This window comes from Pleurodeles waltl, chromosome 6, assembly GCF_031143425.1.
Source record: "Pleurodeles waltl isolate 20211129_DDA chromosome 6, aPleWal1.hap1.20221129, whole genome shotgun sequence".
In the NCBI taxonomy this organism is placed as follows: Eukaryota; Metazoa; Chordata; class Amphibia; order Caudata; family Salamandridae; genus Pleurodeles; species Pleurodeles waltl.
The window spans coordinates 1,609,839,066-1,609,860,414 of record NC_090445.1 but is presented as its reverse complement, the minus strand read 5'-3'; the positions used below and the strand labels follow the sequence as shown (position 1 = coordinate 1,609,860,414).

The 21,349-nt window shown below is 41.0% G+C and overlaps 1 protein-coding gene across 1 annotated transcript in view; it reads right to left on the bottom strand.

Moving 5' to 3' along the window:
• CACNA1B (calcium voltage-gated channel subunit alpha1 B) overlaps positions 1 to 21,349 on the bottom strand; it is an 856,833-nt gene that overhangs the window by 70,676 nt on the left and 764,808 nt on the right. The window contains exons 37-40 of the mRNA XM_069241492.1: positions 14,142 to 14,238; positions 5,520 to 5,628; positions 4,460 to 4,567; positions 2,147 to 2,259 (exon numbers count right to left, since the gene is read on the bottom strand). Coding sequence (XP_069097593.1) covers positions 2,147 to 2,259; positions 4,460 to 4,567; positions 5,520 to 5,628; positions 14,142 to 14,238 — 427 coding nt within the window. The remainder of the gene's footprint in view (positions 1 to 2,146; positions 2,260 to 4,459; positions 4,568 to 5,519; positions 5,629 to 14,141; positions 14,239 to 21,349) is intronic.

The window sequence follows — 21,349 nt, the reverse complement described above, 5'->3', positions numbered from 1 at the left end:
ACTCTTTTTACTTTTAAAAAGCCCATCAGCTTTGACCCTCTGAAAGTTATCGAAGGATGCAGACTTTATCACAACAAGTAATTTCTGGGTATGTTAAACTCTGTGCAACATGCATTGGTATGCATGCAGGATTATTATACATCTGAAAATACACTCAATCATTACACATTCATTTTTTATCACAAATATTAAGCATACACAGAAAGCAATTCTTTGCATTTGTTTTTGTTTTACTGATTTTGTTTCAATGTTTTTGTCAGGACTCAGGTATGAGCCATCCCCACTATCATCTGTACTGATGCCACTGCCACCACCACGGTTAACACAACCAGTCCCACCCCTTCCATTACCACATTTACCACCAACGTTACCACGGACATTATTACCAATAACATCACCATTATCACTACTTATTATAATTAAGACTATTACCACACCCACCACCATCTCCAATACCACTTCCATTATCTTCACATTGTAACTACCACCATTACCACCACAACTTCCTCCACTAATCGTGCATTCACCATCATTACCTCCAACATTTCTACCAACTCCACTATAAACAAGCATCACTATTACTACCACCATTGTCATCATCACCATTACTGACACAACCATCACAATTACCATCATAACAAAATGTGTACATTCTGGTCTTACTGTATTAATCACTGTGATGCTTTGCAATAATCTTTTAAAATTGTGTTACTAAAATTTCGGTAGACCGTGTTACTACAATATCTGTGGTTTGTGTTGCTGCAAACTTTCTGGTTAATTTTATGATTTGTGTTCCTGTTATTAGAATCTCTGTGGATGTTCCTGTAATCTTTAGGGTTATAGTTTTTATTACCGGGGTATATATGATTAATGTTAAGAGTAATGTCTATGGTGGGTATTACTGTAATCTCTATACTTTGTGTAAGGCTTTGCATTTGTAATATGTATCTATTGCTCGTGCTACTGTGACTATTGATCAAGAGCTCCCCTCTTGCCATCTCTGTAGGGAGGGCATGTGTAAATGTAATGTCTGTGGTTGAGGTTACGGTAACATTTATGGCTTGAATTACTATAGTCTGTATGGCTGGTGTTACTGCTGTGTCTATAGTTGTAGCATAATCTCTCTTGTGAGTTTGTCTAATATCTGTACAGCGGACCTCACCCCTTTGCCTTTAGTGTAGGTATGACCTATGTTACCTCAATTGCTATGGCCAGGTTTTTCTGTAATATCTCAATTTCGTGTTACCGTTGAGGTTGCCAACTTTCCCAGAGAAAAAGTATCAGCCATTTGCTCATATTTTAAGATTCTGCAAAGGCCCGGACACGGTATTTAAATATTTAATTAGAACTGTAAGCATTCGCTATTAAAGTGGCGTTTCTGTCTTTATTTGTTTTAATGGGCGTTCAGGAATCATTCAGACAGTGGCAGAACATCTTCCGTTTGTACTGATAAGGGGTAAAATATCGCCTTTAGGTGATTTCATAATTTATGTACAGTCCGGAACTTAAAAATACTAGTCATGACGATAAAAAACAGGGGCAGTTGGCAAACGCATTTACCGCTGTCTCCAGGGTTGGTGTTACTGTAACCTCAGTGGTCTGTGTTTTTCTAATCTCCGCAAACAGGCAGGGCCACTCTTTTCCCAATATGTGCTGTTTTAGGCTCGGTATTCATTCTTAAGTGAGCATCTCATCAAGAATGGGTTTTACTTTTTTTTTTATAACAGTTCAGTTTGTGCTCATCCATGTTATTTATATAAACTTTATTTGAGTTCTGTGATTTACATTTGCACAACATATTTCCACATTTATTTTACTAGTAAAAGCAGTCATACATATTGCAGAAATTCCCATTTATAAAAACAGTAGCAATCCAGCACAAATATATATAATCACATTTGCAGAAATATATTTACTGCAGTCATTTTTTTGACTCCCCATGCAGCCAATCGACATAGATTTTGACCGGGCAATCATGAATGACACTGTAGAGAGGTAGTCAAAAAAGTCTCAAGCTTTCTATACTTTTACCGTTTTTGTTTTAAATAAATACACACTGACATGCCAAAATCAGTAAAAACGGACAACTAGGAGCCTTGTGCATAATTAAAGGCTCGTTGTGCACAAAAAGAGGAATATTGGGTACCTGGGATAGGCCTCCGGGTGGCGGGTGAGACTGGTCTCTATTTGATTTGTTCTGCTTGTAGAAGTCGAATATCATGAGTGCTGCATAGACCTTCCCTACGGTCATCTCATCCGCTGGACAAAAGAAGGGCAAACCATGGAGGAGGAAGGAGAGGCAAGGTGAGGAAAAAGCAAAAAACAGTGATGGATAGGTAGAATGGAAGTCAGAGATAGCAAAAGAAAAGGGAGAAATGTGGGAGTGGGAGTGGTGAATAGAGAGCCACAGCAATGGAAGAACAGGACAGAGTGGAGGAGATATGAAGATACGAGGGAGATGTGGGGCAGGACAGATTAAGTGAGTTTTGGAATCAAGCAGAGAGATCAAGTGAGAGATAGAGACAGTGGCAGAAAAGCAGTGAAAAGGAAAGGACATTAGGTAGCAGAATTCAGAGAGAAATGTACATCGTGGTGAGATATTCCGAGTAAAGGAAAGAGAAAAGGAAGAAACGGAGGGAGAGGAAGGATAAAAGGCAAAAAACATGAAGAAGAAGAAATTGCCAATTGAGTGGAAGGAAGAGGAAAAGAAAGATGTGTTGCTTATACAAGAGAGAGGAAGGAACAATTTAAAAAAAGGTTAGAAATAGAGAAAAAATTGAAGTATTCTTTGCATTTTGAGTGTCTCTAACAACTTGATGAACTTGTATCAGTGACTTCAGAAAAGTCCATGGAGGAACTTCTATCCAGGAGCTTGGACTGGCACTAAATGTAGGAGGAGTGGCTGTGCTATCATTGACTGTTATTGGCATCAGAGGTGCCAGACTTGACACCTGGGGAAATGTACATTATAGGAGCCTGCTCGGATGCAGGAATTTGATGAACTTCTATTAGTGATCTCAGCAGGGCCCAAGATCTAGGAAAAGGGCAAACCTTTATCATTGAGTTCAGGGGACCTGAAATTGTGAAATGGGGTAATTTCTTTCTTTAACTTTACAGTACTCCAGATTTGTGGAGATGATGATCTTTAACAGCGTAGAACATTGTGGAATATCTACCATAGCCCTCAGAGAGGTCACTGAGTGTCGGACACTAATTTATGACCTTTCTGTCTATGAATGAACTAAGCAGAGCCCCAAATGTAAAAAACAGGAGAACTCCTATCATTCAGTTCCAGGTGATTTAGATATAGAAATATGTTCATTGCTTTCATCAAATTTTGATGATACGGAAAATTGATGATCTGTAACTGTGTAGGAGAAATTGGTGGAATATTTATCATAGACCCCAGAGAGGTGACTGATGTAAGGCACTAATGAATGCCTATCAATGATCTAAGCAGGGCGCAAATGTTGGAAATGGGTGAACTTATGTCATTGAGTTTCAAGGGACTCAGATGAAAAAATGGTTATTTTCTTTCATTACATTTAGAGTCATCCAGGTATTAGAAACAGATGAATAAACGCTGTAGGAAATGGTGGACATCTACCACCTATGACATTCATTATCAGCTATCAATGGCCTAAAGAGGGTCTTAAATGTAGGAAATTGGTGCATTTGATCAGTGACCTTGGGTAGCTCTTGATATAGGAAGTGGGACACTTCTCTGATTGATTTCAGAGATTATGAGACCCAGCCATGCAGGTTCCATCACTGAGCTGAGAGTGAATTCAGAGGTAGCAAAATGGGCAACAACAGTTGTTTGGTTCAAAGTGGGCGCAGGACCCGTGACCATGCATGGAATTTAGATGGGAACTACACAGCCAACTGAAGCACTTCTTTTCAGTGATACAATTGAATCTTCCATAACAGTGAAAAAGCCACTTTTACAAGTGGATTATGCGATCATGCTCATGCATTCAAGGCCTTGCAATAAGGAGTATTCTGCCAGTAACATCATACCTGATAGCAGACCTTTGAATAGGACTAGATACACCAGATAGAGACAAAGAGCCATTTTCGGGGATTACACCTGACACTGATGGCCCCCTTCACTTTTTGATTTCAGTGCAGACCTTGCAGGCATATGTATCAATGATTGTAAGAAGACTTCAGCAATGGCTGAGCATTTGCAAGAAAATTATCTGTGCCTTCAAAGACCCCCCTACCCACTTGCTGCACTGTCGCAATATACAACTTTTCTGGAGTCAAAATTCAAATATCCATGAAAAAATAAATCCATGAAGTTTCATCGCAGCAGGCATCAACTTGGGGATTAGGGGGACAGCTATTCAGCTGAGCTAGACTGCAAGTCTCCTTGGTACAGGATATACACTGAGAACTGTCTTTTGTCCAGCCAGCTCTTTCTGCACGACTTGCACTCTGCCCAAGCATCACTTACGTTTGTGTGGTGGCACCAATAAATCCAAGGTCTTCTGTGAGAGACTGGGCCAAACTGAGGTGATCTCTTTCCGGAGCTCTGCATCACACCGGTGCTGGCCGATACCACCTCAAGAAATAGAAAACAACACACATTACCTAGCAGAGTTGGAGAGTGGACCTTTAATAGCATGCCTATGGAGCAGTGGTTTCTGGAGTCCTAGTAAACCTGAGCATTATGTGATGCTCATGGAGTGATATTGGGTTTAATAAGGTTCTAGACGTACAGTGGCCTGAAACCCAGTCCTAAGATTTTATTCTCCTGATCTTAAGGGAGTCGAAGATTTCAAGTTCTGTCTTTCTGGAATGAGAATTAAGCCTAACTGTGGTTTTGTGTAACCCCTTCTGAAAACACTAAACATGTCACAGAAAGACAGTACATGATCTAGGTGTAGCCGAAACAACACAATCATGGATTCAAGCATTGTGACTGCATATCTCTAATCAACCCTCCTGACCCACAGACCAAACATCAGGGAACTCAGATCTAGGGTCCACGAACAGAGATGCATATAAGTTCCCTGAGGCCATCTCAATGGCCCCTACCCTCCTGGCTCAACAATCCAGTTACAATTTAGCTTAGCTAACATCTAACTATGTAACCTCTAAGGCATATCTTTTCTTTATGCCGTACTGATGGTTTAAGGAGAAGCTCTTGCCTCAAAGTAAGAAAGGTTTTGTATTTGGCAGCCGAGATGTGATTTTCAAAAATTGCTGCATATGCAAGATAGTGAAGATTCAGAGCCTCATGTTTACACGTAAATGAAGGACACTATCTCCTACTCTCACTGCTCCTCAGGGTCTCATTCCTGCACCTGCGGCTTAGAGAATCTGAAATTTTAACCATGTGAATCGATTCTAGAAACTTCTGATATTGACTATAAATATGTGCATTGCTGAACCTCTGATAGGGGACACCTGCCAGGTCTTTTGTTTGCTCATAGCTTTTGATAAACACATTTTGCAGACTTAACCTGAAACTCAGAGCAGTAAAGTTTTCTTCCTCAGTCGCAAGAACCTACCAGGAGCCAGTTTGATGTCCAGCGCTGTACGTATCAAGGCCATGAGAGTGGATGTGAAGTGCACAGTGAGGTTCTGGTCGGAGATGGGCATATTCATCTTCACCAGACGCTGAAAGGAGAACATTCTCATCATCAGTAATAGCTTGAGTGCCTTCCCAGTGCCCCCACATCCTGAGAATATCTTTAATGGACAGCAAGATACACAAAATGCAGTCACTACCAACCATTAACCTTTTGTGTGCTGGAGATGTGGAATAAGAACCCCTTATGCAGATAAGATTTTTTGAAGGGTAACATTTTAACTCAATTGCTTTGACTGTCCCTTCACCCGTAGGGTCATAGATAGAAAATGCTCCATAATGATAAAACTAGCTCCCAAAGCCTCGGAATATTTAATAACTATATATTAATCCACTGAATTACACCACAGAGCAGTTCAGTCCTACAAGAGAAATTCTTTGTGTCTTAGACCAATGCCCTGAATAATGCAGTATCAAAGAGAACATAACTAGCATGGCTACAGCAATCCCCTGACTAATCCAGCAATACCGAACAGGTTTTCAATATACCTGCGTCAAGCCGCTCGTTGCCTCACTGCCAACACTGCTTCAGCTAGAGCAATCTCCATGCAGCAGGCAGAGGTGTAATATCTTGTGTCCCTATGGCAATTCATTTCTACGGTAGAGAAATTCTGTGCTCCATGTCATGAATCCACTAAATCAGTGTCCCGCGACCAAACCTCCATACCACATGATCCATGATAAACGGATCCATTATGTACTTTGCTATAGGAAATCCATGGGACCCTTGACCACAGTCATCTACACAGTGTTTGGTTCATCTCACTCATGGATTGTGATACTTGTACCAGAAAAACATGGGAAGAAAGCTCCACTTTCACCCCCTTTATAGACTATCTTGCTGGTGCGCTGAATTAATTCGAACCATTTTACTTGAACCATCCTGTTCTGCTGCAGCAATGAGAGTGTGTACGTGCGCACAAACAATGGGATTTCAAACACCCCTATCCTCTGCTACCCAAAGAACGAACTACCCTTGGCTCCAGCAGACATAAGGTTCGGTGTTATGCATTGTAAGAAATCAAAGCGATTTGTAGGTTCACTTACTGCAAGAAACATGGGGTGAAGGCCACATAAGTGAGGTAAAGGGCAGAAGTAGGGAAGGGTGGAGGGGTAGATTGAAGCATGAAGACTGGAGGAAAGGGTTGGAGGCAACAGTTACGGGTGAAAGTAAACTTAATCGAGGCACAGAGAAAGGCTTTGATGAGATAATACTGTGAAATAAGAGAAAGAGTTGAAGACTGGGGATGGGCAGGGAGAAGAAAGACAGATGTGCAAGATAAGATGGAGAAGTAGTAGGCATTCATATGAGAGGAATAACAAGAAATAAAGTGTACTGTGCTGAATAGTGAAGTCTTAAAGATGTTAATAAATGTTATGCACTACAGGTGTTTAATAGGGAGAAAACAAACAAGAAAAAGGCACAATAATGGGTGTGGATAAAATAGATTGTACGAGAGTCTGGCAAGAGAAAAGAAATGTGGGCAATGAAGACTGTATTAGAGGTGAAAGTGAGTGATATTTGTTGTGGACAGTTGAGACTTCAAGGAAGAGTTACATAATAGAGGGATAGGCAAGAACTTTGAGTGTGGGTAGTGGAGATTTTATGAAAGGTAAATGGAATGCAGCAAAAGTGAGGCACTGAGCATGAACAAAAGCAACTATTAAGAGAGAGGAACGTAGGAATAGAAAAGGAAAAGACAATGGGTATAGGTCAGGACTGTAAGGCATTGGTGCATTACACAAAGAAAGGTTGAGGTGTTTGTTTTGGCTAGTAGTGATGGAAAAGCTTAAAGTGACGTGTATGAGGTATTGGCTGTGGATAGTGAAGAAGATAAGATGGAATAGCATGGCAGAGGGAAAGACATTGGATGTGGGTAGGAATGACTAAGGATGGTAAAAAGACAGGGAAATGTAAGACACTGGTGTTGCGTCATGGATACAGTAGAAGAAATGAAAGACACAAAAAGGAGGTCCCTAAACTGAGGTTTAAATTGGAGTCGACATAAGAAAAGTCTGAGAAAGAAAAACAGGTGGAGGAGCTAGAGAAAGACAAATAAATAAGTGGAGAACACATGTAAATGTGAAGGAAACATTGGCAATAGGAAACCTCCAACCTCCATACTTGACATTCACAGATTCCAACCGGGATCTAGTCTATCGACTGGCTGAGATCTTCAGAAAAGGCCCACAGGGAACCCTACCCCAGCAGAATCTTCCTTATTATGACTTTCCTCTACCCTCATTAATGTTTATGCATGAATTTGCATCATAATTATTTTATACCTCTAGCCAAGAACATAGTGCCACCATAAAGCAAAGGAGGCCAGGTGGTGGTGTGTGACTAGGACATTCCTGTGGAGCCAGATGGCACTTCCCATTCTATGGAATGCCACAATATGCCAGAATGGAGGTCTCCTATATCCCGTACACCATGACAGATTACCCTACCCAATTAACATGCACAAACAAGCAATAAGCACATGCGATACAAAAGCCCCCAACATGCAGAACCTCAACAAGCACAGATTCCTGCAGGGAAAAGAAAATTCACGGGAAGGGTCACTGTTGAATAGCAGGTGTGAAAAAGCAATCCTATAGACTGATATCCACCAAACAGCCAGGGAAAGGGACACATGTGGGTGGCCAGTGAAAAGTTGCACATCTGCAAACGATACTGATCACACAAAGTCATAACCTCACATGAAAAAGCAACCACACAGAGACAGAGATACTAGATCTCTCACTGGCCAGCATAAAGTACCACAAGCAACTAAACCCAAGTGCTTCTCGCAGCCACAAGTCACAGGGAGGCATTAAATCAACTTCAACCTCATGTACACGCCACATTTGACTCAGTATAGAATGGACACAGAAACAATCATCACTCACAAAGCACATTTAACCACTTTGAAACAAAGCCACGTACAACCATTTATTAATATCATTTTCTTCTGATGATGTGAGTTACTCTATTCTTTGCCATTCTATTTGGTCACTAGGATAGTTATTGTTGGGTTTCACCCAACCTGTCTGGACCACCTTTTTGTGGCTCTACAAAGGAACCTCTTTGGAAGTGCTTTTTTCCCTCTTAGAGTCCCTCAAGTATATACGTTTAAGCCTTTTATTTGTCTTCTAAACTCTACTCCTCATATCAATGATTCCATTTTTTTAAATTCTTTTTTGGTGATGATTCTGAAGTGTGGTTTTACTTTTCCCCTATAGAACAAAGGTCTGGAAGAATGGCATTGCATTTCTCATAGAAAAAGTACAAGTTACTTTTTCCAGCCATTGATCTCCTTTGGTTTCCTTTAATTATCTTTGCCATTCTCCTATTTCTATTACACATTACTTCCTCAGATAGGAATCCTGCTTTTCCTTTCAGTTACTTAGATTTGCTTGCTACATTCCTCTGTGACTGCTTGCCCCTTTCGTTTATTAAATTTGAAATATTTGCCCCTCCTCCTATGCCAAAGATTATCTTGTGTCAGAAAGTGTGACTTAGACAAGTTAAGGAGTATGCCACACACCTTACTCTTAGAATAAATGTTGTCAATTGGGCACCAATTCTACAGTGTAAAGTCTCATTTTCTTAGGTCTTGGCTACAGTTCTTCTCTCTGTCTTCATCTTCTGTCTGAATTTTCCTGAAGTTACTCATGGTGGAAAGTTTCTACCTGGGCCTTCTTCTATGCCTAGCTGGTAAACCAACAGTGCCGAGGCCCAAAGTTTTGCTCGGCACTATGAATATTGGGAGTGCGAATCCAAAGGCTATATAGTGTTGATGTCACCTCATGCATCCTTAGTCCATCACCAGATACTCCCTGCCTCTTTATCACAATCTTGAGGGTTCTTTTTCAACCCTGCTTTCTCCCTTGTCACCGTAGTTCCATCTTTCTATTCCTCTTTCCTTCCATACTTTATGTTTTTTTCTCTTTTGCCATGGGCGAAACTCCGATGAGGAACAATAAGTGTTGGTCCCCAAAAATGAGTGCTGGTAGGCCCCAACTGCATCCAACAGCTCAGACTAAGCAATGATCTTCACACTTCTGTTTCCACGCTATCCCTCCTTTCACTTTTCAGATTTGGTGATGCTCTCACTTTCTTTTTCTGAGAGCCGCTTAGTTTCTTTCGGGTTTCTTAAATCATAATTATTTCATTTTGAAATGTGATTTATATGCTTTTCATGCCGATAAATCAATTTTATTATGACCCTAACATTAGTGTGGCTCTTCCTCACTGCAAATGTGCATGGACATGTTTTGTATTTTTCCCAGGATGGGTGAAGATATGACCATTGCTGTGAAGCCAGAAAACTTGCCCTTCAGGAAAGCAGGAGAGGTCTGCTGACTTTGCTTAAGGCGAAGTCCAATCTCCCCCAAGCGCCACATTCCTGCAAGCAGATGTCCTATTGGGGAAGGGTGGGACATCCGGCTGCAGGGGTTTAGTGGGTTAAAAGCTGCTGCTCAACAAATGCCCACTGCTGACTCCCTGCTATGAAAAATCCTGTTAAATGCATGGGAAATGACCAGTGGCACATGCCCACTGCCCTCACGGGGTAGAGTTTTCCTACTGTCGCCCTTTTGTCAAACACTGTTTTGTTTAGAATTTTGGAAGTCGTAAAGCTGGCGAAATGTTAGCAACCATATGCAAAGTTGTGAGTTATTTGCTTCTGCGACTCTTCACCGTCGTAATTCTGGGGTTAACCCCTGAGATAAGAGAGTGAGTGAGCTACGTAGGATGAGGATGGTCGTGTGGAAAGCTTTATAAACCAACTAAACGTTAGTGTGTTATTCATGCATATAGTGCTATTGTTTGAAACAGATCATCATGCTGAAAACAATTTGTTAGGAATATAATTGAAACTACTCTTTACATGACTTTAGACAAACATTTTAGTTTGAACATCACCTCTAAAATTATGGAATAGCTTGTCAAAACTATTCTTTTACATGGTAAAAGGAATTATTTTAATGCCCGTTCTAGAATAATTGGGGATTTTATAATTTGGATTTATTCCTATCAAAAAAGTCTGGATTTTCAACCCCTTTGCAGGGGTTAATGCACACTAATTTTAGACTAAGGACCTTATTACGAACTTCATGTAGGGGTTTCCTCCATCACACATGAGACGGATATTCCGTCTGCGTATTATGAACCCATTATATTCTATGGAGATCGTAATAAGGCAGATGGGATATCCATCACATTTGTGACGGAGGAAACCACTCCGACAAGGTTTCAAGAAAGGCCTTAGGGGCATATTTAAGAGCCCATAGTGCCACTATAGCATAATTTGTTTATGGTAAGGCGGTGCTAAAGTGGCTTTTTCCATGCGCTATATTTACAAGGAGGCGCAATTAATGCATTGCGCCACTTTGTAAACCCTACGACAGGCATAATGCATGCAAGGGGGGCATTCCGGCGCTAGGAGGCCTGCAAAAATGGTGCAGTGAAATTTAACACATTTCACTGCACCATTTGTGGTGTCATTTTTAATGCCTTCTCACAGCAGATGTTAAAATGACGCTCCTATAGAAACCTATGGGCCTCCTAGTTCTTTGCTACACTAGCATCAACATTTTTGATGCAAGTGTAGCAAAGCGCCATAATAGCGTCAACATTTTTTATGCTATTGTGCTAACGATCGCCATGGTGCGCCGTATAATAAATACGGTGAAACCATGGTGCTGTTAGGTGCCCGTAGGGGGGCCAAAAAAGTGGCGCATCAGAGCTGATGCGCCACTTTTTCATAAATAGGGGCCTAAATGTTTTTCTCACACTCATTTCACACAGTTCTTTTTTGACCAAAGGATTACAAACTGAAGACTCCATATCATTGTATTAAACATTTGCCATTTAATTGTGATGTTTAAAAACATCAGAAAGAAAATGTAGTGTAGATATATATAAGGTTCTTTAGTTTTGGCAGAAGAACAGTTTTGCTAATGTTAAGAGATATAACAGGTCACAGATGGGAGCTTTAATATCTAGAGGTTACAAGTTCTCCCTTACAAGTGTGTTGTGGACCTGTCTAAGAACACTTACTCCGGAAACAACGAACTATGCAATAGCAAGGCGACACGTAAGGGTAGTTACATCTTGTCTGCCCATCTTGTCTGCCCCCCTCTGCACCACTAGCATCGCCCGAGTACTGGTATCAGCAGCTCTATGCTCTTTCACCTAGCGAGGGCTTTGGCAGTATATTTCAAAAGTGAATTACTAGCTTCAGAAAGTAAACATTGTAAGCATTCTCAAATGGCTGCTATTCAATATTACTCCTCTAAAAATAGTTCCACTGGGAATGGGAATTGAAAGCCTACTCAATTAACATCAATTTACTACCATCTTCCAAGAGAAGGGAGTAAAATATTGTCGAAGTAAACCATTATCTTAGTGCAACTGCTAGATCCATGTTTGACTGCTCACGATTACTGTGGAAATACGTGTGTGTGACGCTTAAACCCCCTTTAACATCTTGCTCTTGAGATCAGAAATAGTATTATGTTACTAGGAGACTTCCATGGTGACCGATTATGTGATTCACATTCAGCCATTTTTCTTTTGTTAATAAACATTTTAAGACTTGAATTAGAATGAGTGCAGAGTTTCTTTGCCAATAATTTGCCTTAAAGGCTCAATAGGGAGGATGACTGCCTCAAGAGTGGTACGCAGAATTAAACAATACATTCCACCTGGTAAATAATTTTGGATTTTAACTCGGAGTTTTCTAGTCTGTTAAACTAAAGTTACATTCTCAAGTGAGTGTGTATTATTTGACCACCAGAAGGAGGCTCCTTCGGAATGGAAAGGGCAGAGGCGCCCTCTCCTGAAACTTGTTAGAGCACATACACTCCTCCAACTCACACACCACACACCATAACACAAACCAGATGTTAGGCTTGCCTATGCACAGCTCTAAGGTCACAGACCTGCAGGCAATCACACACTTATTCCACAATCAGCAGCACGTAAGGCACATGGTCACATAAACACACATTCTGAAAAAGAGGACTGCCTGCCTAAGCTGTGACAGAAATAATAGACAGGGAGATGTAGTGGGAAAAGAAAGCCAATAAATGTGTCATGTAAGTGTAAGTCAGGCTGTGCTACTGTGAGCTCTGTGGGGCAGGAAGATAGTTCTCTCCTTCTGTATTGTAGCTATGTGACATTGGTTTCTACGAACTCTGGGGACCAGAGACCTAACTCTAGTCACAGATTCCTATAAGGTTTATGTTCCTGTTAGCAGTACTGGGTAGAAGAGCTACCATTCACCTACTTTGCAAGTCCATGACATGTCTTATTGTAAACTCTGTAAACAAGAGTGTCACTGAAGAGGTGCAGAACATATACAATACTTTATCTGCAGGAAGTGTCTGTAGTGGGGCTAAAGCATGGTTTAATATAGCACTGAAGGAAACTGACACTACTTTAGAAGGCATTCTCTCAATGAATCTATATGTGTGGTTTAAAAAGTAAAATTCATGAATGACATTTTAATAATGAGTTTATTATGTTTGTGAAGGTGCTAAAATGTGCTCTCCACATGTTCACTAAGAAACTAATCTTCAGCATGCAATCAGATTTGTTATACATGTTCGGATAGGTGACCTCCCTGTGGGTTGTAATTAAGGACTTGGATAATGCCCCAGTAAAAGAGTGAGCTTGTAAATTGTGCCTATGGAGAGCTCACGATTTGACCGATGTCTTGTTAGGATGTCCATACTTATTAGGGAAAGGAAGTAATAATTAAACCATTTTTTTCTTCAAACGAATGTGCAGTACAATTCTGGATGCAGTTAATTGCTTATGTAATGTGACTGTCATTATTCGTTTTCAACTATAGTAGGGATCATTTTTTCTTTATAAACTGTGGACTATTCTGTAATCTTATAGGCTGTAGTCAAATGCTTTGTTGAAGTTGCAATGAGACTAAAGATCTCGGTGGAGATCCTTTGCAATGTCAATTTAAATAAATACATTAATAAATAAATAACAAAATTAAATAGGCAGTGTTCCTGTTAGGCTAGTGTCACTGTAATCTGCGAGGAGTAGAGTGTTGCCTACTACCTATGGCTTGTGTCACTAGAAGATCTATGCGACACAAAGCTTGCATCACACCCGGGGCTAACAGTGTGAGTAAATAACAGAGGCATACACAAATAAGTGACCTGCAAGGCACAAAGGCATACAGAAAGTACTGTGGGTCAGCCATAGAACAGTGGTGGCACAATAGCTTTGTTGCTATCACTTAGCACCATGTAAAAAGGACATTGAGGCACAAGAACTGGAGGACAGTCAACAAAATAGTTGGATGTACAGTACTGCACCAAGGAAACATTAAAACAACAATAGTGCAAATCACTTCAACCACCAAAATATTGGGACTCACTGGGGAAGATATAGAAGCACTAGGAGAAAGAGAAAAAGCACTAAGGACAACCACGGAGACAAGGTACACCACTGGACAGAGGAAGCTCCTGTTAGTAGCCGAGAAACAATTGAAGACGGGGAGGCTGAGCCAAAGGAGAGGGGAAGGTCTACCTTATAGGCCACTCTGGCAGGGCATTTCTTCCCCAGGCCTAGAGGAGGGGACATGTGCCGCAACATCTCCTGCATGTCACTGTACCCGATTCGCCCGCTGTGGTACCGTAGGGGATGGAGGCAAGAGCAAGTGGGGTAGGCAGACAGAAAAAAACACATCCATCCACACACGTATGCACACACAGATAGCAGAAGTAGGAAAAGGGGAAAAGCAGACAAGAAAACAAATTATGGTTAATTCATCTTTTTTTTGCATTTCACAAAAAAAACACCCATAAAGGAAAATGTGGTGATGATATTGCAGCAGCAGTTCCTTCTCCTTCATCCCTTCTTTGCCGGTCAATGCAGGCTCACAGAACCAGCTTGAGATGGAAATGTTAGCAGAGAAGGATTTTTCTTTTTCCATTTACAAACAGTCATGTCAAGCATTATTTCATCATGCTTTTGGGAAAGGGGAGAGGGTAGGAAATGGCAGAAGGCAGAATTATGCAACTAGAACTGGTCTCTGATTCAAGTGTTTGCTTCTGGTGTAAGTAGGACTTCCTGGGTCATAATATGACTGGTTTGCAGTAAATCCCATAACCTTTCTTTCCCCTAAGGGTCCATGCCTGCTGGTCATGAATTAGAGATCAGTCTTTGTTCTTTAATTTATCAGAGCTAAGTCAGTCACCCAGCTAAACTCAGTTTGCACTTCCATACACTACTATAACACAGTAGAGGCCTTAACTATGTGAACTTCAGAATAACTTATTCTTTATATTCCTACAGCACAACTTGATGGTCTACCACAAGCCAGCGCATTATAGAACAAATAAATAAATACATAAGTAAACATAAAAATGTAGGCTGGTCTCATGACATGGACAGAGAAGAGCTAGTTAGACCCAGAGATAGGCAGAAACAATAAGTGGGACAGAATTTGGGCAGACAATTATGAATGGTTAGTCCTATTAGTTTCAAAGTTGATGAAAATAAAGAAAACATTCTCCAGAGGTTGGGGTTTGCTGTATGTTACGTTTCGTCTTGTGTTTGGTTTCCTATGAATGTATCCCATGATTACTGTTTGGCATCCCTTTACAAACTCAAACAATAAAAGGAGAAGAAACTGAAAGGGTAGCAGGGAATGGCAGGTATGGTCAAGGTAAAGATGGTGGAGAATGATGAGAATGTGAAGGCGAACAAGATGGAGAAGGATAAGCAAGACACAAAAGAGGGAGACAGGAGGGGAAATAAGTAGATGAAAGGAGAGGTATAGGTAGAGCAAGAGGGAAAAGGAACAGAAGCAAAGAAGATTGGGTAGAAAAAGGAGACAAAGAGGATGAACGGTGAAGGTGTCTATGGAGAAGAAGGAGAAAATAGTACCCAAAGGTTAGATGGTGAAGAAGTTGGAGAAGGGGAAGAAGAATAAGAATGAGGAGCAGAAACGAAAAGAAGAGAAAATGATGGAGAGAATGATGGCGAAGGCAGTGAAGTAGAAGGTGCACGAGAGAAAAAAGGTGAATATGAAGAAGGTGAGGAAGAAGGTGAAGAAGTCAAATAAGAAGAGAAGCAATGGGGAAAAGATGGAGTAGGTAATGGTAATAATAAAATATAAGAAGGTGGTGAAACATAAGTAGAAGCAGGAAAAGAAAGAGAAGGTGAAGATGAAAAGCAGAAGAAAGGAAAAAGAAGACAAAGAAAAATAGCCTGACAGGTTGAAGAAGACAACGAAGAGAAAGCTGGAAAAGAAGAAGGGGTGAAGAAAGAAATAACTACGTTGAAGGTGAAAAAGGTGAATTTGTCTTCACTTGCCTCCTCTTTGGAGAAAACTTTATTGGTATCTTGTCAAAGATCTGCAATTTCTGATGAATATGTGTCATTGAATAAGAAGTATGCACTTGCCATAAGGTGTACATGAGTGCCACAGCGTTTATGTGCTTGCCATAAGGTGTGTATGAGTGTAATGGCATGTATGTGAGTGCCATAGTCTGTAGCTCTGTTTCTGCTCTATCCCCTGCCAGAGCTCATTTCCTTCGGTGTGTCCCAGGAGAGTAGTTCTGTCACCTCGCCTATCAGAGCTCTGTTTCTGCTTTGTAATACGGCACAGCGTACCCTCTGCCCCATCAAGAAACAGTGCTCTTAGTAGTATAGTAGAACTCAGTTCGTAAGTCCATTGAGAAAAATAGCTCATTCTTTGGTCTGCTGTGCTACAGATCCCAACCTATCCTTTGTCATGAGCACAGTCCAGTCACTGAGCCCGTGGTTAACATCAAATCCGTGACAATCAGGGCCTTTAGGTAGAAAGTACCTTGCACAAGTTTTCCATCCCAACTGAACAGCAGACAAAGGAACGTTGCTAGGTAAGGTCCTGGGCCTGGTAAAGCAGCGAATACAGTAGGAGACAATGTAAGCTGCACAAAGTTAAGAAAAAGGTTGCATCACCAATTATGAAACGCCACTGTGAAGGGAGACATCTTAGGATGTCCACAGCTCCTTTAAACTCATATTTTGCGGGAAGAAAGGATGTACCCAGGCCAATAGAAGCCTAACTTTATGAAGGCAGTTCTGACAACATGTCCAGGCCATTAGAAATCCATTGTCTGTAGGAAGAGAGCTCTAGAGAAAGTTTTCAAGCTAATGAAAAACCATTATCAGCAAGATTGCAGCTCTAGTTGCATCTTGGGGTTAACAGAAACACACTATCTGAACTAACAGCACTTAAAGGACACGCCCAGGTCAATAAAATGTCTGTAGGATGACAAGTTCGGTGGAAATCCAGTAGCTGCAGCAAGAGCTGTAGGGACATGGTCAGGTCAACAGAAGCCAAACTTCTATGGGACGAGTGCTCTTAGGACATGCCCAGGTCATTGGGAACCCAATATCTACATGGAGAGAGCTGCTGTAAGGACATTGTCAGGGCAAAGGAAAAATATTGTTTGCAGGGAGCAAACTATATAAACAACACAGCTGTCCATAGTAAGCCTTCTTCTGTCGGAGGGGATTTTATATCCCCTAGCAACTCATTCTTTGCAAAGGGAGAACTCCAAGGATACACCAAGTTCAATTAAATCTATTGTCATTAGCGACAGAAGTCTAGGAACAAAACATCTTCTTCTGCAGGAATAGAATTTTTTAGGGTCACACCTAGCCCAGGTATGTGTCACAATATTGTGGTCGGCAATGTCCAGCTACAAAATCATTAAATCGACTATAACAACTACCACAATATCTTTTGTCAAAGTAAGTAATGTAGGAAAGTATAGATTTGGAGCCTGATTTACAACTCAGCAGACGGGTTACTCCATCCCAACAATGACGGATATCCCATCTGCTGAAATCTAAATTCCATTCTATCCTATGGGATTTAGGTTTCGGGTGACCAGATATTCATCACCGTTGTGATGGAGTAACCCATCTGCCGAGTTCTAAATCAGTCCCTCAGTATTGTTTACTCCAAATCTGTTTACTGTGACAATATAGTAGTAATTGATATTGTGGAGTCGATATTTCTGAAGGTCAATATTTTGACCAAGACATTGTGCACTTCCCAAGTCTAACATTGTGAGCAATCTGCTGCAGAAAGAGAGAGCAAAAAAGGAAGAGAGAGATAGCGAGAGAAAGTGAGAAAGAAAGAGATATGTTTGACACTCTCGGGCCTGTAGGAACCCATTGCATGCAGAAAGGGAGCCCAATCGAGGGCACTCCAATGGCATTCTCTATTAGGCGAGACATCTTCAAATATTTCTTCTGCTCTCCGAGCCCATACAAATGTCTCATTAGAAGAAAGGCACTGTATGCAAGATATATAACTCCTTACTCTGAACTTTGAAAAGACTATGCCCTTGCACACCCAAATGTTTTAAAGTTTACTTCAAAAGAAGTGTAGAACTGCAGTTCTTCTATACAAGAAGCAAATACATGGATCAAAGGTCAAAGGCCTCAGTCTCATAAGCAGTGCCTATGCCATGTAAGCGGGACAGGGAGTTGGGAAGGGGTAGGGGCCGAGGGAATATGTGCATCTCATTCTCACTCAGGCGCAGGCTAGCCAATGATTCCATTGGCAGTTCATTCCCAGCTAGCATACAAAGAGCTGGGCCATCCTCTTGAAATGCCAAACCTTGTAGGCCACCCTAGGTGGGCACTGCTTTCCCAAGCCCAGGGGCGGAGCAATGACGCGTAACAGACTGTACATATCCTTATAATGAATTCGGTAACTGGAAAGAGAACAGCACAGGGTGTAACAAAACAAGGAACAACCCACCCAACACATCACTTATCCTCCCTATAAATATGGCCCTCACTGCCACCAAAATGGAAATAATTTGATAAGATGTAGCCCACCCCAAACATGACAAGTGCTCCTCTCAACCTCGAATCATGAGTATGTGAAGACCAGGAAAAGGCAACAACATTGGCTCTATGTTTTAATCTCGAATTTAATAATATCGAGTTGCAAAATTAAAGAGTGAAAATTAGTGATTTTTCAAAGGTACAGGTATAAATTGACATTAATCCTAACACAACAATGTCTCCTTACCCTTATTATCTTGCATTATAATCCCCTTGCATTAATGCTTGCTTCAATCTCAATTCAGTTCAAACCTGCATTTTCTCAAATGTAAATACATCCTTTATTTTGTCCCCTCTTTATTTTTGTTAGTCATTATTTTAGTTAATGGAGATTTTTTACATGATATGTTTACATTTCATTAAAACTGAACTCGAGATTGTGACTGATTGACAATGTATTAACAAATAAGAAAGAAAAACCTTTTTCATCAGGTAAAACATTTCCCGCCCTCACATTCGAGCCACCATCCTCTGCCCCTCTGCCTTGTATCACAAGAACGAAACTATGACACAGTATGGAAAATGCTGAGAAACATAACCTAACATTTTTAACAGTTTTAAAGATTAAGTAAACTTTCAAAGAACAAGGTTTACATTTTCCTATCTTGGAATAATCCACGATTACGTCTTAAAATGCACTTTATGTTAGTTTGTCTTATAAAGCACGGTTTCTTGCTCTTTTCTAAAAAGTGGGCATTTTTATTAGCTCATTAAAAGATTCCTAGCAGGCTGTGCTAAAGCAGCCATGGTGACTTGCTGAAAGGTTTACGGTTTGGAAGATATCACATTGCACCAGAATGGCAATACTACTGTTCAGTGCTTGAAAGGGAAAAACAGAAGTGCAGGTACTCTGTGTCAGAGTACCTGCCTGTTTCTGAGAAGTGCCTGTACTCTCCAATTGAAAGTATTACGTTTTTCAGGAGAAGTGCAGATACTCTCTCTCTCAAAATAAAAAAGTGCCGGTACTCAGTACCGGACGGTACCGGCCCATTTTAAGCACTGCTACTGCTGAATGTTACGGTGTCTGCTTTCTCACAGCATGATTAGCATTTGGCGTAAAGTGTTGTTGCTCTGTAAACCACTCTGCAGAAGCAATCCCAGAGGTGCTGAGGGAGTGATAAAGCATAGGGGTACGCTCTACAAACACTGCCAGCAATACTGGAGGTATCTGCTTTTTTTAATTTTTTAATAAAACATTTTAAAAACAACTATAATGGTGAAACATACATTGCAAGGAAAAACAGAAAAGGGACACCACATGACTGTACTCGTTCGGCCAGGCATTGTGCTACCCGGTCTGAATTGCATGCCAAGGTCTGCAGATATCACATGCTAAAATGTCACTTCTTTCCTTCTGGAAATATTCAATGCAACTGTTTGTTTAATTATAAAGAAATACGTTCATTAAGGGCATGACTAGCGTTTATGGAAATAACTTCATCAGTCACCTGCAGAGTGCACTTTAAAAAAATATGTTATTGGTCACTCAACACTTGCTTGTTCACATTTGAGCAAACATCTGTATTATTTAATTGAGACACACACCAATGGCCCACAACCAGAACATATGTCATTGACTATAAATGAGCAGTGGGAGATTGTAACGACCAATGACTCATACATTCGTATTAGACTGAAATCTTGGCGTTTAAAGATGAACACATTTCGGTCACTAACATTGTGTCCTGTAGTCCTGCGGCTTCTAATCACCCCTTGTTTGCAGTGATGGAGTTATAACCGGCACAGCAACCCTGGATCGCTTGTGCGAAGAGCAGTGTGAGAGCTCCTCTCCCCAACACCCCCTTCAGCCACAGTCGAAGCAGCAGGCACACATACATTTTTCTTCAAGGCTTTTTCTAAGGCACATAGTGGATGTTTGAGAGGCTCTAGGACTGGATTGTGTTGTGCAAGAGAAGAATGCAAGCATTTTCAATGATATAACAAATTTCACCAACATAGGGGGTCTCATTGTTTAAGACTATCTACGCATCCCAATATGTCACAGTCCAAAGTGCTTCTCACTGAGGATAGAAACTGATCTGCCCTAGTGCAGTGGAATGAAGAGCAAGTGAATTCACCTTCTCCTAAATTAGTGTTACACAGTGCTCGAATGTGCAGTGCATGTAGGGAGAAAATACAGTTATGCTTCTCATTCTTTGCTTAAAGGCTTTTCATGTCTGTCTAGTGCCCTTCAGGCAAGGTAAATATTTTTAGCAAAGTTTGACTAGTATGGACGCGTAGACAAAGATGTTTCTTGGGTATCTGAGAGCAACTAACCAGCCTGGCATCAGAAGCCACTGCGATGGCTGAGAAATATTTCATCTTAGGGATCTGAAGGTGAGCAGAGGACAAAATAACTGCCTTCTTGGGATACTTTCCCTGGGTCAATTCAGTTCTGGAGATTAGCTGCAAAATGTAAGAAAATGGCCCTCTCTGAAGGGTCACCACAAACGTTTTGCCTTCCTCTTTTTCTGACCTCGTTTTTCTTGGCTTTAGGGCTCTAGGAACTTTACCACTGCTAACCAGTGCCAAAATGCATGTGCTCTCTCCCTAAAACATGATAGCATTGGCTCATACCCATTTGGCATATTTAATTTACCTACAAGTCCCTAGTAAAGTTCACTAGATGTGCCCAGGGCCTATACATTAGATTCTACTAGTGGGCCTGCAGAACTGATTGTGCCACACACATAAGTAGCTCCCTAATCATGCCTCAGGTCTGCCATTGCCAGGCCTGTGTGTGCAGTTTCACTGCCACTTCGACCTGGCATTTAACACTACTTGCCAAGCCTTAAATTTCCCTTTTATTACATATAAGTAACTCCTAAGATAGGCCCTAAGTAGCCCATAGGGCAGGGTGCTATGTAAGTAAAAGGCAA